Raw genomic sequence first — 14,133 nt, 5'->3', positions numbered from 1 at the left:
AATAAACATCAAAATGAGTAAATTTTGCAATGATCACTTTGGTGGGGAGGGGAGCAAAGGAAAGGAAATTTAAAGTGCAATCTAAAAATAGGGTGGTCAGATTAGGCATCCCTGAGAAAGTGACTTTTGAGCAGCCTTGAAGGAGATGCGGAAGTGAGGAACGTAGCTATCTTGGGAAAAAATAGTCCTAGCATAGAGAAGAATCAGTGCAAAGGCCCTGGGGCACATCCAAGGAACAGTGAGAAGGTCAGAGTGGCTGGAAGCAAGGGCAATTGGAGATGATGACAGAGAAAAAAACAGTCACCAGAAAGGCCGGAAATTCAGGACAGTATTTCATGTGCTAGTCTCTTAAAATATCAGTGATGTGATGGTTTTTCCAATTCTCACTAAGCCCTCAAGATCTTTATATACTCACCATTTTCAGGATTCCAAATGAAAAGAATAATGTAGTCCTGGTGCTGTATGGCAGCTTCAGTTGCTCATTAAGCCATTCCTGCTCCACCTACCCACCCCAACACCTACACTCAACTCAGTTTTTTCAAGAAAACTTTTTCAAGAAGCTGGGGTAATTGGAAACCAGAAGAGGCAAAATTCCCCACCTCTGAGGCCACCTGCAGCTGCCACTTCTGCATACCTTCTCTCCCCACAGAGCCCGAGCTCCTCCTTTCCCTACATGCCCAGAGCCAGCCCCAACCCCAGGTCTGACTGACGCTGATCTTCCACAAGAAGACTCTTAGAGAAACTCTGCTTTGTTCTGGAGACCTTCCTCACCCTACGGCCCATTCTGGGTAACTTTGTTCCTTGTACCTGATTTTTAGCTATTGACCTGGTAGCCCACACCCCCCGGGGACTCAGATCGTGCCTGGTATTGTCAGCCCCCAGCCTGACACATGTTCAGCACATCCCTGATGCCTCCCACCAACCTGCTGGGAAATCACAGTGATCTGTCAACCTATGGGAACCAGCCTTTCTCTAGGGGCTGGGGCTCCCCCCAGGGTCTGGGGAGTCTTCCACAAGCTTCTTCCAGTTTGCCAAGCTGGTCATCCACTATGCCTTCTAACTAATTACTGCACGTATCCAGGCCATATCACCTTCCTTCTTCACTGTGAACTCCCATTCGTGATGATATCCCCGACAGGCCCACAGCAAAGTTGGGGGGAGGGGTCCAAGTTGCAGCAGAGAGCGGCTGCTTGCTAACACTGCCCACTATCCAGCTGCCACACACTCTGGGGCTCGGGCCCACCTATGGCAAGCTCGAGGGGCATTGGCCAAGGTAAATCTGAGACATGTGAGTGGAATAGGGAGTCCTGGGAGCACTAGATCAAATGGACCTCAAGTGCTGCATGTTGTCTCCATTCAGGATGGTGTATATCATTCCATATATTTTTCCTATGAAGATGAAAAATCATATAGTTTTTTTATGATATACACAAGTTCTGCAACTTGTTTTTTTGAATTGAACAGCATATTGTAGAACCATCTCTGGCCATATTTGGGGGGAACACTAACACATATATCCATGTCATTTTTGTAAACAGCTGCCTGATTCTATAGTATAAACATATTATGGAATCGAGTAGCCTTTATTTGTTTAATTGGTATCCTACTGATGGCTATTAGAAGGGTTTTCCATTTATTTATTTACTTACTTACTTATTTGCTATCACAAACAATACTGCAATGCACACTCTTATAAATGTATCCTTGAACATATGCATGAGTAGTTACATAGAATAAATTCCTAGAAGTGAAATTACGGGATAGCTACTGCCAAATTGCCTTCCAAAGAGTCTATTTACCCTCCTGCCAACAGTGTATCAGTGAGTGAGAAGATTAGGATTGTAAATATTTTTTACAAAGTACTTTTTTCCAAGAAAGGGAGGCAGGATTGCTGTTGGGAGCTAACGTCATTAAGCGGGAAAGCATCAAAGTGTATCAAATCTCAGGGACAGGATTAGCCCACGATGAGCAAATGAGTAGCAAAGTCAAGGACCAAGAGAGATAACAGGTAAGGTGCAAGTTTGGATTGAGTCTAGTTTCTTGAGGGCAATAGGGAATTCCAACTTGTGCCAGAGAGGTAGCTACTGTGTTTAAAGGAGTCTTGCCAGGCTGGACAGATGTGGCTCTGTGCAAATCTCACCATACTGACTGCAGGTCATCCATGTTATTGATCGTAACTTCTTGGTAGGGGGCAAAGCAGAACTTTCTGTTTCCTGTGCTTCCGTAGAGGTGACATTGCCATGTGTCAGCCTACATCATTTACACAAACACATCAGCCCCACTGCAACTCTCCCCTGAGGGAGCATAACACACAGCCAAGCTCACAGTTGCAGTTTGGGGTTTGAGCTGCCTACGAACACGACCCAACATATGGGTTCCTACACAGGAAGAAGGCAAAGCCATAAAATGAGAGGTCAGAGATCTGAGGTTGAGTCCCAGACCTGCCACTTACCAGCTGGGTGGCAAGTTACCTAAGTTCTCTGAGTCCCTTTCTTATAGGAAAATGAGGCTATAATCAGATCTCAAAGGAGTGTGAAGATTAAACAGCATATATAACACCTGACACAATGGCTGGCCAGTAGCACCTGCTCCTATCACCTGTTTTGGAGGAACACCATTCAGGATATCCTTTGGACCACAGAATTAGATGCCACATTTGAGAATCTAAGAGAAAAATATGGAAATTTCAATAATACTCCCTAAGATTTACTTTCAACTCCAACCCTAGAATCCTGACCATCTGGGGAAAAGTAGGATATTCAACCTTGAACCAAAGGCTTTGAAACAACAATGACTCCAAACAAGCCCAAGCAAAATCCAACTTGGATGTCTTTTATTTGTTTGTCTTAGTGGATTTTATGGAGAAAAAGATATAAATAAATGAAGAGCTTTATTCCAGGACAACATTCTCTAAAATGACTCTATGGGAAAGGCAGCAAGTAAAAATCTTTAGGCAATATTTACTTTCTTTGCCATTAATTCACATAACATGAAATAGTGGATTTCAAAATATTTTCCTAAATATTTACCCAAATCCTTAAAGGCAAACACAGCCAATGTTTGTGTAAAAATTAACCTCATTCCTTATTATTTGGACCTTAATAAAGATATTTTATAGGAAAATAAAGATGCCAGGGTTGACTGGCTAATATTTTAGCCAGAGTCAGAGAGATGGAACCTGAATTCAGGAATTTTTTCCCTTTTAGTTCTTGCACTCTGTTAAGAAGTAAATGATTTCCTAGGTTGACCACCAGAGGGCACTGATGCAAAAGTGAGTCACAGATTCCCATACAGAGTATTCGGTCTTGTATCACCAAAATGTTGCCCTTTAAACAAAATACCCCTTTTATTTGAGCAAAACTTTGAATACAAAGAGCTCAAGCTAGACTGAGAGCAGAATGTCCAAGAACATGCAAACACTGGTTTAAACACAAACTATTCCCGAATAATATTCTTAAGTGTTGTTATTGTCTTGTTAAAAATAGAAGTAACAGGGATCCCTGGGTGGCGCAGTGGTTTGGCGCCTGCCTTTGGCCCAGGGCATGATCCTGGAGACCCGGGATCGAGTCCCACATCGGGCTCCCGGTGCATGGAGCCTGCTTCTCCCTCTGCCTGTGTCTCTGCCTCTCTCTCTCTGTGACTATCATAAATAAATAAATAAAAATTAAAAAAATTAAAAAAAAAAAATAGAAGTAACATTAAAAATTAGGTGGAAGCAAGCACATGTTCCGAATAACCAGGCACTCATATCTTGGGCTCATTCCTGCATTCCTCCAATTCTCACTGTGTATACCATTCCTTTGGGCTCAGTGCCCAATAAGCTCCAGTGTAGTGTCTACAAGATCTGTGTTTGAATCCCAGCTTTACCACATGATAGGTTTTGTGACTGACCTTAAGAATATCTCTAGGCCTCAGTTTTCTCACCTGGAAAATGGGAATAGTAATACTTATTTTGCAGAGCTGTAGTACGGTGTAGGAGATTATGCTTATAATAAAGTCCCTAGTACATTTTGGGGGCCTAATTCTTTTACTGGATGATATATGGGATTCACACACATGAACAACTACTATTATTATTCCTATATTACAGACATGAAAACTAAGGTTGAATAACATGACAAAGATCACAGAGCTTGTAAGTAGCAAAGAAGTGGACGAAGCTCATATTATCTTTACTTTCCACGCTGCTTCCCCTTGGAGGGTAGAGGATGGGTGGATGGATGTTGCATATTATGCTTCTTTCGATGTCCAAGACTGACAAACATAGTTGCTACTCACATGCCTGGTGGAGATGATGAATATGCATACATAGCAACTTCTTTTAAAAATGAGATAAAAATACAGTTTGCTCTGAAAAGTCAAAAAAACTTTACCAAAGCAATGTATTGTTATCATTATTATCATCATCATTATCAGTATGATTAAATGCATGACCGGTTTGGCAGATGGTAGGGTAATGATACACAGAGACTGTAATTCAGTCTAAAAGATGCTACATTTTCAGGAAAGAGGAGGAAAGGGAGGCCAGGCTGAACCAGATAGTTCAGAGATTTTGAGCAGAGAGAGAAGCTAAGCCCATGAGGGACAGAGACTCAGGGGAGCCCTGGGACTCTCACAGGTAAACTGGTCTAGGGCCCACAGGTAGCCACACCTGGCTCAGCAAGCCCCGAAGAAGAACGGTGTGAATCTGGAGAGGCCTCATCTTTTGCTCCTGGTCTCCGCGTGCCCGTCTCTGCCTCTGCCCCCATCATGATTCTAGTGATCAAAGACCATGTCTAGCCTGTCTTTATATTCCCAGTGCTAGGCCTAATGGCTTGCTCAGGAACTCCCTACAGCCTGAAAAATTAAAGGCCCCACACTCACCACCACCACAGGAAGAGGCTTTCGCCAGCATCCATCTGAAGCATCAGAATCAAGTGCTTTTAGCCACAGCACCCTCAGAGCTCTGGGACCAGAGTTTTCTTGCAGTGAGAAGCACAGGCCTGCAAGCAAGCCAGACAGAAGCTAATTAGAACAACTCCAACCTGCCATGACTAACGTGCTTATTTAATTTCAAATGTTTATTTGTTGACCTACAGAAATCAAATACAGCAGCATCACAGGCCAGGCTGCCACTGGGGCCCCAGGAGCCATGTCTGTGTGCACAGCAATTATGTAGGCCCCACCTGGGCAGGGGTTGGCTTGCCTGGTGAAACCTGGAACAGAATCCACTCTGGGATGGTGTCAGTTCTTTAGGGAATGTTGTCCAACTTCAGCAGCAAATGAAAGGCATGAAGTTGGTCCCAGAAGGCCTCTGACCAGCAAGGGCTCTCCAGCATGAAGGCTAATAATAAAATAGTTAATTCTTTATCAGGATTCTACTATCCATCATGCCCTTTATGTACATGATCACATCTGTTCGTCAATCTTTATGAGACATATATAACTATTCCAATCTTACAGGTGAAAAAATTGAGTCTCTGAGAGGTTAAATGGCTTATGTATGGCCATATATGAAAATAACACTGGTGAACAAATATTTATTGGGTATTCACCATGATTCTGAGCTGAGCACTTAATGTAGTACCATTTTGTCCTCAGACTAACCCTACAAGGTAAAGATTATTATTAACCCCATTTTTCAGATGAGGACACTGAGGCTCGGGGAGATTAAGTAAATTCATCTAGGGAACAAGGATTTCAACATACACAGTCATACCCTACGACTCAAGCCTGAAATCACTGTGCTATGCCTGATCCTTGGGCTAGACTTCCTCAGATCATAAGATGTGAAACTAAGATTCAAACTCAGTGTATCTGGCTTCAAAGCCCATACTACCTTCTGGCTCAAGAGTACACAATTCTGCAAGTGAGGCTCTTGTCTATGAAGCAGCAATGGCCATTGAAATCCAAACATATTGGCACAGGCTACTCCTATCGAAGGGCAGTCAAAGAGAATTGAAAATGGAGGCATCTAGGGCAGCCCGGGTGGCCCAGCAGTTTAGCGCCACCTTCAGCCCAGGGCATGATCCTGGAGACCATGGAGCCTGCTTCTTCCTCTGCCTGTGTCATGAATAAATAAATAGAATCTTTAAAAAAAGAAAAAGAAAATGGAGGCATCTAGAAGGAGACTGACATCAGAAGGGAAAGATTGAAGCTGGAAGTTAAAACCCATTGCCCAGATTAGCAGCCAAGCATCCCTGTTGCAGCCAGAGGCAGGCATAGTCGACACTGGCAGTGAGACTCCAGCTGTGCATGGGAACTGGGATCGGGCTTGTAATCAAGCTAATGACCGCTAACATTTACTGAGCCCCAGCTAGGTACCAGACATGGTTCAAGGCCCTACAGTTACAAGGTAACTGAGGCTCAGACCTAGAAGACTTGCCCAAGGTGAATCATGTAGGAAGGGGCAGTCAGCACTTAGATCCAGATCTCACCCTACAGCCCCCAACCAGAGCTTTCTGCCACTAACATCGCTAGGGGTTGAGCTAACTTAATGCTTCAGTTAACTAGGTTTTATCATCTACAAAATGAGCTCATAAGTTCCTCTCTTCTTTTAATAGGGAGGGAATGTTTTAAGGTGGTTTAAAAAAAAAATCTGCCGAAAGCTTTAAAATTTTTCAAGCTGTCACTAAATGGATATACCTGCCACAGAAAGGATGCAAAATCCTTTTTTTTCACCTTTTATTTATTATTTATTTAGATTTTATTTATTTATTCATGTGTGTGAGAGAGAGAGGCAGAGACACAGGCAGAGGGAGAAGCAGGCTCCATACAGGGAGCCCGATGTGGGACTCGATCCCAGGACTCCAGGGTGGCACCATGGGCTGAAGGCAGGCGCTAAACCACTGAGCCACGCAGGGGTCCCCAGGATGCAAGATCCTTAAAAAAGATAATGACAACATCAAAACAAGATCCATTTCTAGTGTTTACGGTAATCAGTTAAACCCACAAAGATGGAAATGGAACTGTATCACATCTCATTAAAACACTAGTCACACACACACACACACACACACACACCTTTACTAGCCTATAATTAATGGCAATTCCTTTCTACAAGGAAGTAGGCAGGTCTGTATGGACTGAGCAGTATGAAGTTAAATTCCAACGTATGATTAGTGCATCTTAACTCCCCTACCTCCATAAGTTGCTGCTGCCCAGTGTATTAGAATTTCTAAGGAAATCCCTAGGGGCACCTGGGTGGCTCAGTGGTTGAGCATCTACCTTTGGCTCAGGTCGTGATCCCAGGGTCCTAGGATCGAGTCCCACATCAGGCTCAGAGGGGAGCCTGTTTCTCCCTCTGCCTATGTCTCTGCTTCTCTGTGTGTGTGTGTCTCTCATGAATAAATAAATAAAATCTTGAAAAGAAAAGAAACAAGAAAAGAAATTCCTTAAAGAGTCAACAGGATTAGGAACAGATCTCACTGCTTTGTTGAATATCTTCAACCTAGTCATCAGCCATGAATCACACAGAACAATGTAGAAGTTGTCCTAGAAGTTCCCCGTCACAAGATGGAAAGGACTCTTTCTAAGCAGCTTCTCCCCCATCGTAAGAAAAACCACAAAAGGTTCATGTTGATTTGATACTTTCACTTGAACTTGGGCAACCCATTTTAATTCATGTTTGCCTAGCTCCGAGTCACAATATCAAGACCAAAAAAAACACTAGCAAGTATTTCTTCAAAAATATTCATTTCCGCATGTTTTCATATACCACTAGAATCTTACCATGACTGTCACAAATTGGCACTGAAGTCCACATATTTAGCAGTTCTGTGTGATGGGTTTATTACTCTATATACTGCTAACTCCCTAGAGAGTGTCACTTAATTAAATGCAGAGAAGTCTTCATGGATAGATTTCTAATTTACCGTTTCTATGCCAAGTCTCAGAGGTCCCATTTCCTTTCAGAAAATTCTACTGCCACAAAAAGAGAGATTAATGAAATCAAATGGCTATTATGTCTCCTAAGACTGAGACCCGCCTGTATCTGAACTCTGGATTTAGGGCAGAAGTCAAAAGAACATGCTGCCAAAAGGGAAAACCTCTTTCTTCCTTCGACTTGAGCATCTCTCACAAGTTAGTAGTTGCCCAACCTGTGAGCATTCTTTGATTTGAAAATTCCGTATAGATATTGGAGGACTATTGCAACTGTAGTATTCAAAATCCTTGCCAACGCGTTTCTCCACTTCAACCACCATCTTAGCAGAAATTCTCATAAAACTGATGAAAAAAGTCAGGTTGAGACCTCGTGAAAACATTTAGGCTTGTTGTAGAAGAATGTATGTGGCCTGGTTGAGTTGTGGGGACAGTTCCAGCTCTGGTCCTCCTGTCAGGTTTCCTCCTCTTTTGAGCGAGCAAACAGGAATGTCTAATCTCTGGGGTGCGGTGTTGGACAGCTTAACACAGACCATAAGCAGGGCCCCTGGGTGGCCTAGTTGGTTAAGCATCTGTCTTCGGCTCAGGTCAAGATCTCAGGGTCCTGGGATGGAGCCCTGCTCAACAGGGAGCCTGCTTCTCTCTCTGCCTCTATCTCACGAATAAATAAATAAAATCTTTAAAAAAAAAAACAAAACAAAACAGAACATGAGCCCTGGTCCCTGTCTCACCCACAACCATTCTGCCCCAGACACAGCTTACTTTACTCCGAGGAAATGAAAGATTCCGCTTTCGAAAAGACATCTTTAATAGAACAAGTTTGTCTACTGAGCATTTTATCGCCAGAGCGCTTTAGGACAACCAGCCTATCTCCAAATGTAGAATGATCATCACTGTTTACAGTGACAATTGGGGGGCGCCTGGGTGGCTCGGTCTGCTGGGTGGCTGCCTTCGGCTCAGGCCATGATCCCAGAGTCCTGGGATCAAGCCCCACATCGGGCTCCCTGAGGATGGGCAGCCTGTTTCTCCCTCTCCACTTGTGCTCTCTCTTGCACTCTCTCTCTCTTTCTCTCAAATAAATAGATAAAATCTTTAAGAATAATAATAAAACATAAAATGACAATTCTGAGGCCCTATGATGAGCATCAGCCAGCAGTCACTCAGCGTCTGTGTCCCATGGATTCTATTTCCACAGTAACTCTGACTCTCATCCTTTCTGTTCTCACTGCCCTTCCTCAGAGGAGGGCTTCATCCCCTCTCACTGGGTCAGCCATCCTCATCTCCTAACTGAGGTTCTCACTCATCTGTCCCACGCATCACACACTGCCCTATTATTCATCCTCAAGAACAGGTCCAGCTTTTGTCATGCTCTGCTCAAAAGCCCTCAGTAGCCCCCTGCTGCCCACTGCTCTGTGATCTGCCATTGAGTCCCCTCCAAAAGATGGTCCCCAACATCCACCTTTTCAAACTTATCCTCCAGTACCCTCCTTTATCTAGCTCCCTGTGACTTCCTACCTTCCACCTTTACTCCTGAGATTTCAAATCACCTTCTAGTGCTTGCATCTTCCTGTCAGAATCCTACTCCTCCCACCAAATACACACCAGAGATGATCTCATCTTCCTCTGAAACCCTATTGCCCTTTGCCCTTTTCTGAAGAAGACACACCCTGCCCATCAGGTGAGCTCGTAGTGAACTTGGCCTAACCACAAATACCTTATAGCGTTCCATACAAATTTGTATTCTTACAATGCTTAGCACAGTGCACTAAACACACACCAAATTTTCGGGAAATACCAGTGGGTGCTATGGATTTATAATGTCCCTAAAATCCATTTGCTGAAGCCTCAATTATCAGGGTGATGGTACTTGGAGGTGGGACCTTTGGGGGGTTATAAGGTCATGAGGGTGGAGGCCTTATGAATGGGATTACTGCTCTTATAAGAAGAGATACCACAAGAGAGGTGACTGCTCTGTGCCTACCATGTGAAGACACAGCAAGAAGGCAGACCAGGAAGAGAGTTCTCACCACACACCAAATCAGCTCGTGTCTTGATCTTGGACTTCTCAGACTCCAGAACTGTGAGAAATAAATTTCTGTTGTTTAAGCCAATTAATCTATTGTATTTTGTTATAGCAGCCCAAACTGGCTACAACAGAGGGTGCATCCATGCTAGCAGACGATATACATTCAATTCCCTTTCAAAAATATTTAGATTTTAAAAATTCTCACACTTGTTAATAAAGAATTTAAAAACAAAGCAATGCGCTAAAAGACTTAATAGTACATGATACCATGCAGAATAAATACAATGTTTTGATCAACTGAGCCACCTTGCCCATAAGTGAGCGTGATCCTGTAGATTTGACAGATCTAATGTATAATATTGTGAATACTGATATTTAATACATCTCAATGATCCAAAGCCAGCCTTATGTCTCCATCTCCAATCCTTGTCCTTTTCCTCTGTGTAGTTTCTTTATAGGTTTTTTTTTTTTTTTAAATGCAAGTTGGTACTGAATTTTTGGCACTTACAAACCTATCACTTTAAAAAGGGAGCTCAGAAAGTAATAAGCAGGCCCAGATTTGGGTTCAGTGCCCAAAATAAAATGCAGTTTCTCCACTTTAATCAGATCCAACCAAATGGCCAGTCCAATATGCAACATATGTCCAGCCAACTGGTTGAGGTCCATGCATTTGGTTCCTTCTGCAGATTAATGAGATTATGGCATTGTTTAAAAGAGGCAGAAAATGCTAATTTGACATCTACCATGATATACTTTACAGTTTAGGGGGTTTCTGCATTTTAAGACATTTTTAATTACTTTGGTATGCCGTGCCAATGAGGACCATATGCCCGTTCTTGTGCCTCCACGGCTGTCTCCATAGTCACCTGCACATTCCCAGGCAGTGCAGACTGTCGAGAACTTGTTTATCACAGCCTCTATCTAGAAGAATCAAAGGGCAGCCTTCTCCCTTCACTTATGCATGCACTTTCTAGTTAAAGCTGTTTCGGAAGAAAATAAAAGTCACTTCATTTTCAGAATGAAAGAATTAACTGACCTGTGACAAAAACTTTGTTCAAAACAATAGGAGTTCATGTGGTTTTAAAAGCACAAACCACACACAGATAGAGGCACTCTCCAAAGGCACATTCCTCTGTGACTTGGGAAAATTTTTGGAATTTTACTCATACAATGAACATTATTTACATTTAAAAAAATCATTTGTGGTTCTGCAATTTGTTACTGGGCTGTGTGCTATATGCTGCCCCAGAAGTTGGCTGGGAATGATTGATGTGACATGTGTTAACATATAGGATGTTATTTCATCCTTTGCAAATGCTTCTGAACACTCTCAGAAGCTTTAGGAAAGCAGAATTGTACCTCCCGCTTTCAATCTTCAGGGGAGCCTGATGATCTCATAATCACCTCCTTGTATACTGGTGGACTTCACATGGAGAGGGTGCTCAGCACTACTTATCTCTCCAAAGGCTTTCCTAAAAGCATATTTGGATCTGAGGATTAGAATAAAAAAATTATGCAAGCTAGTTAATAAAAAACAATGGTAGCTTGACACCATGAAGAACCTACTATGTGCCAAATATTCTGATTGACTCATTCAACCCTCATAATCATACTGTGAGACAAATCACATTATTATTTCTTTCTTACAGATAAGGAAAGGGAGGCACAGAAATGTGAAGTAATTTGCCCAAGGTTGCCTAGCCAGAAAGTATTAGATTCAGGATGCAAACTCTGAGAGAGACTGCACATTTACCCAGTACACTATACTAAAAGGAAAAAAGAAAATGAACAAAGGCAAGTATCCTGCTGAAAAGATAAAGATGGAGAGAACAAGCCTACTTTTCCAAATTTTCTTGAGCAATTATTGAAAACATTTTGTTTACCATGAAAGCATTTTAACATTTTGGGGTTCCAAAATATGAAATAATGGCATGCAGATTTAGTTAAACATTGGCAAGATGGCAGCCCTCCACTGAGGAGGTATACAGGAAAACAATGCAAAACAATGCACAAGCATATGTACCTCGAATCCACTCGACAAGAACACAAATGGCGGTGAAGAGAACATGGGCATCTTGTCTTCATCCCACCCGAAAACTGTTCCTCTTACAAGGTGGGAACCTGCTTCTTTTTCTTCTCATGTTTTAGGAAGGCAGCAAAAGCCTTCCAGGTGCAGCTTCCTCACCCTCTGGAGGCAGCCAGGTTGTTTCTTGCACTGATGTGGAGTGGACAGAAACGTCAACCCCAGGGGAAGGGGTGGAAAGCAGTGGAGAGGCAGGAAGGCTGTCATAGAACTGTTCCTTGGTGCCAGCATCGCCCACCTGTCCCCAGGCTGAGACACACCCTCTTCTGGGCTACTGCAGGTCCTGGGGAAATAAAAAATGGAAAGCTACGGGGGCTGGGAGTAGGAGGGAGAGATTGGTAGAAAACCACAAGTGAGTCTCCACCTTTTCTTCTCTAGTTTGTAGACTGCTTTCTGGCAATGTGGGCCAGTGGTCATGGGATGAGCTTCTGAATTTCCAATCCCAAATTACCTCTTTCTGTCATGAGACGTTGAACACGTCACTTAACCTGCTCCGACTTTATTCAGGCCACCACCACCTTCATCCTCTGTCTGGTTGCCTTAAAATCAAGTCCAAGCTTTTTATGATAATGCTTAATATTTGGCCACTGCTTGCCTCTCCAGCCTTATTTCTAATTCCAAATCCATATTCCAGCTGGAATTAACTTTCAAGGATCATGGTAGTTCTCACCTTTGGCCTCTGCATACTCTGTTCCCTAGAAACATTTTCCTTCCCCTCCCCGCCACTCTCTGCTTTTTTTGTAACCTAGCCAACTCCTATTCATTGCTTCCTCTAAGAAGCCTCTCTGACTGTCTTCTGTGTGCTCACCTAGCACCTAGTACTTAATCTATGGAACACTTCTAACTAAACCCATTGCAATGGGTTGTTTGCTCCCCCATATCTCACTCCTTCCTACTGGGCTCCCTCCTGCTATAAACTTCAACAGCACTGTTTAAACAATATCTCTTTCCTCTTTTATGTTTCTCTCTCTTGCTAGATTGTAAACACACTAGGATGACGACTCTATTTGTCGTCAATGTTGTATCCCTAGAGCCAGTCACAGTGCTCAGCACATAGCACAAAAATAATAAATATGGTTGACTAAATGAATAAACCAACCCCTCTGAACCTCCATTTTCCCATCTGTAAAACTGGGGGAACAATATTCATCTCCAGAAGTATGTGAAAATTCAGTGAAATAGCATGTACAAAGCACTTGACACCTGGGAGTAGTCAATAAATGGCAGCTAAATACTGACCACCCAGTATATGGCCTCATGGTTCCAATCACCTTGTAGGTCTAGGGGGAAAAATGTGCATTCAGCAGGTTGCTCACACCCCATCTCTGAAATATCACTATCATTTTCCTTAAAAAGCTCTAGAGAGGGAGCCACACCTCTCCCTCTAGCAAATACCCATTTCTCAGCCTTCTTTTAGTCAGTCAGTCAATAACTATGTCTTTATTATCAACAACAAGCTAGGTATTCAGCTACACTCCTCATGCACTTATTTGATATCCAGGATTGTAAACTATTTCCAAGAGCATTCATAGTCTTTCTCACCTATTCTCTCTGTCTCTCTGTCTCTCTCTCTCTCTCTCTCTCTCACACACACACACACACACACATACACACACACAGAGACTCTAGGAAGCTTTCAAAGGACAAAGTTAGTCACATCCACTGAGGTCTCAGCCAGTGCCAGCTAGGGGCTGAGGCAGAGGGACCAAATAGATGAGGAAGGAGCCAGGCCCATTGGGAGTTCCCAGTCTACTGGTCCCAACTGGCACCTAAACAACTCCACACGGTGGTAAACCCGCTGAGGAAAATGCAGGGTAATACTGAGGGAGCCCAGAGGAGGGAGCTAGAGCACAACCTAGTCAGACCTTAAAAATGGCCTTAGAAGCAGACTTTCTGACAGGATGACTCCGTTGGCTACACCTTGAGGCCACTTGCTCTCTTTCTGTCCTCTGTGAAGATGAAGAACAGTTCATCAGCACCTACGTCATAATAACGGCCTTCATCCATCATAGAGGCCACCTCTAATGAACACAGAAGTCACCAAGGACACGGTCCTGGTCTGAATATTTCACTGTCACCAGCCTACAAGACAGGGCTTGGAATCTGTCCAGTTGAATTAACAAGAGCTTTCTGGACACTTGCTATTCTATCCTTTCATAGATAA

The 14,133-nt window shown here is 43.1% G+C and overlaps 1 protein-coding gene across 8 annotated transcripts in view; it reads right to left on the bottom strand.

Moving 5' to 3' along the window:
• The window catches only part of LOC111095638, a 54,131-nt gene extending 40,217 nt beyond the window's left edge, over positions 1–13,914 (bottom strand). For 5 of the 8 annotated variants that reach the window (XR_005358575.1, XR_005358586.1, XR_005358583.1 and 2 more), the window contains exons 1-4: positions 13,835–13,914; positions 11,910–12,252; positions 9,842–9,938; positions 4,864–4,982 (exon numbers count right to left, since the gene is read on the bottom strand). Coding sequence is in view for 3 of the 8 variants with exons in the window: in XM_038535303.1 (XP_038391231.1) it covers positions 4,864–4,982; positions 9,842–9,938; positions 11,910–11,960 (267 nt within the window). In the remaining 5 variants the exon portion in view is untranslated. Of the gene's footprint in view, positions 1–4,863; positions 4,983–9,841; positions 9,939–11,909; positions 12,253–12,420; positions 12,509–13,834 lie in introns of all 8 variants that reach the window. The other 3 variants (XR_005358578.1, XR_005358587.1, XM_038535304.1) reach the window with 2 other exon arrangements.
• Between the last annotated feature and the right edge of the window lie 219 nt (positions 13,915–14,133).

The sequence above is a fragment of the Canis lupus genome, chromosome 4 (assembly GCF_011100685.1).
Source record: "Canis lupus familiaris isolate Mischka breed German Shepherd chromosome 4, alternate assembly UU_Cfam_GSD_1.0, whole genome shotgun sequence".
NCBI lineage: Eukaryota > Metazoa > Chordata > Mammalia > Carnivora > Canidae > Canis > Canis lupus.
The sequence above is the reverse complement of the archived record's forward strand: the minus strand, read 5'-3'. Positions and strand labels throughout refer to the sequence as shown.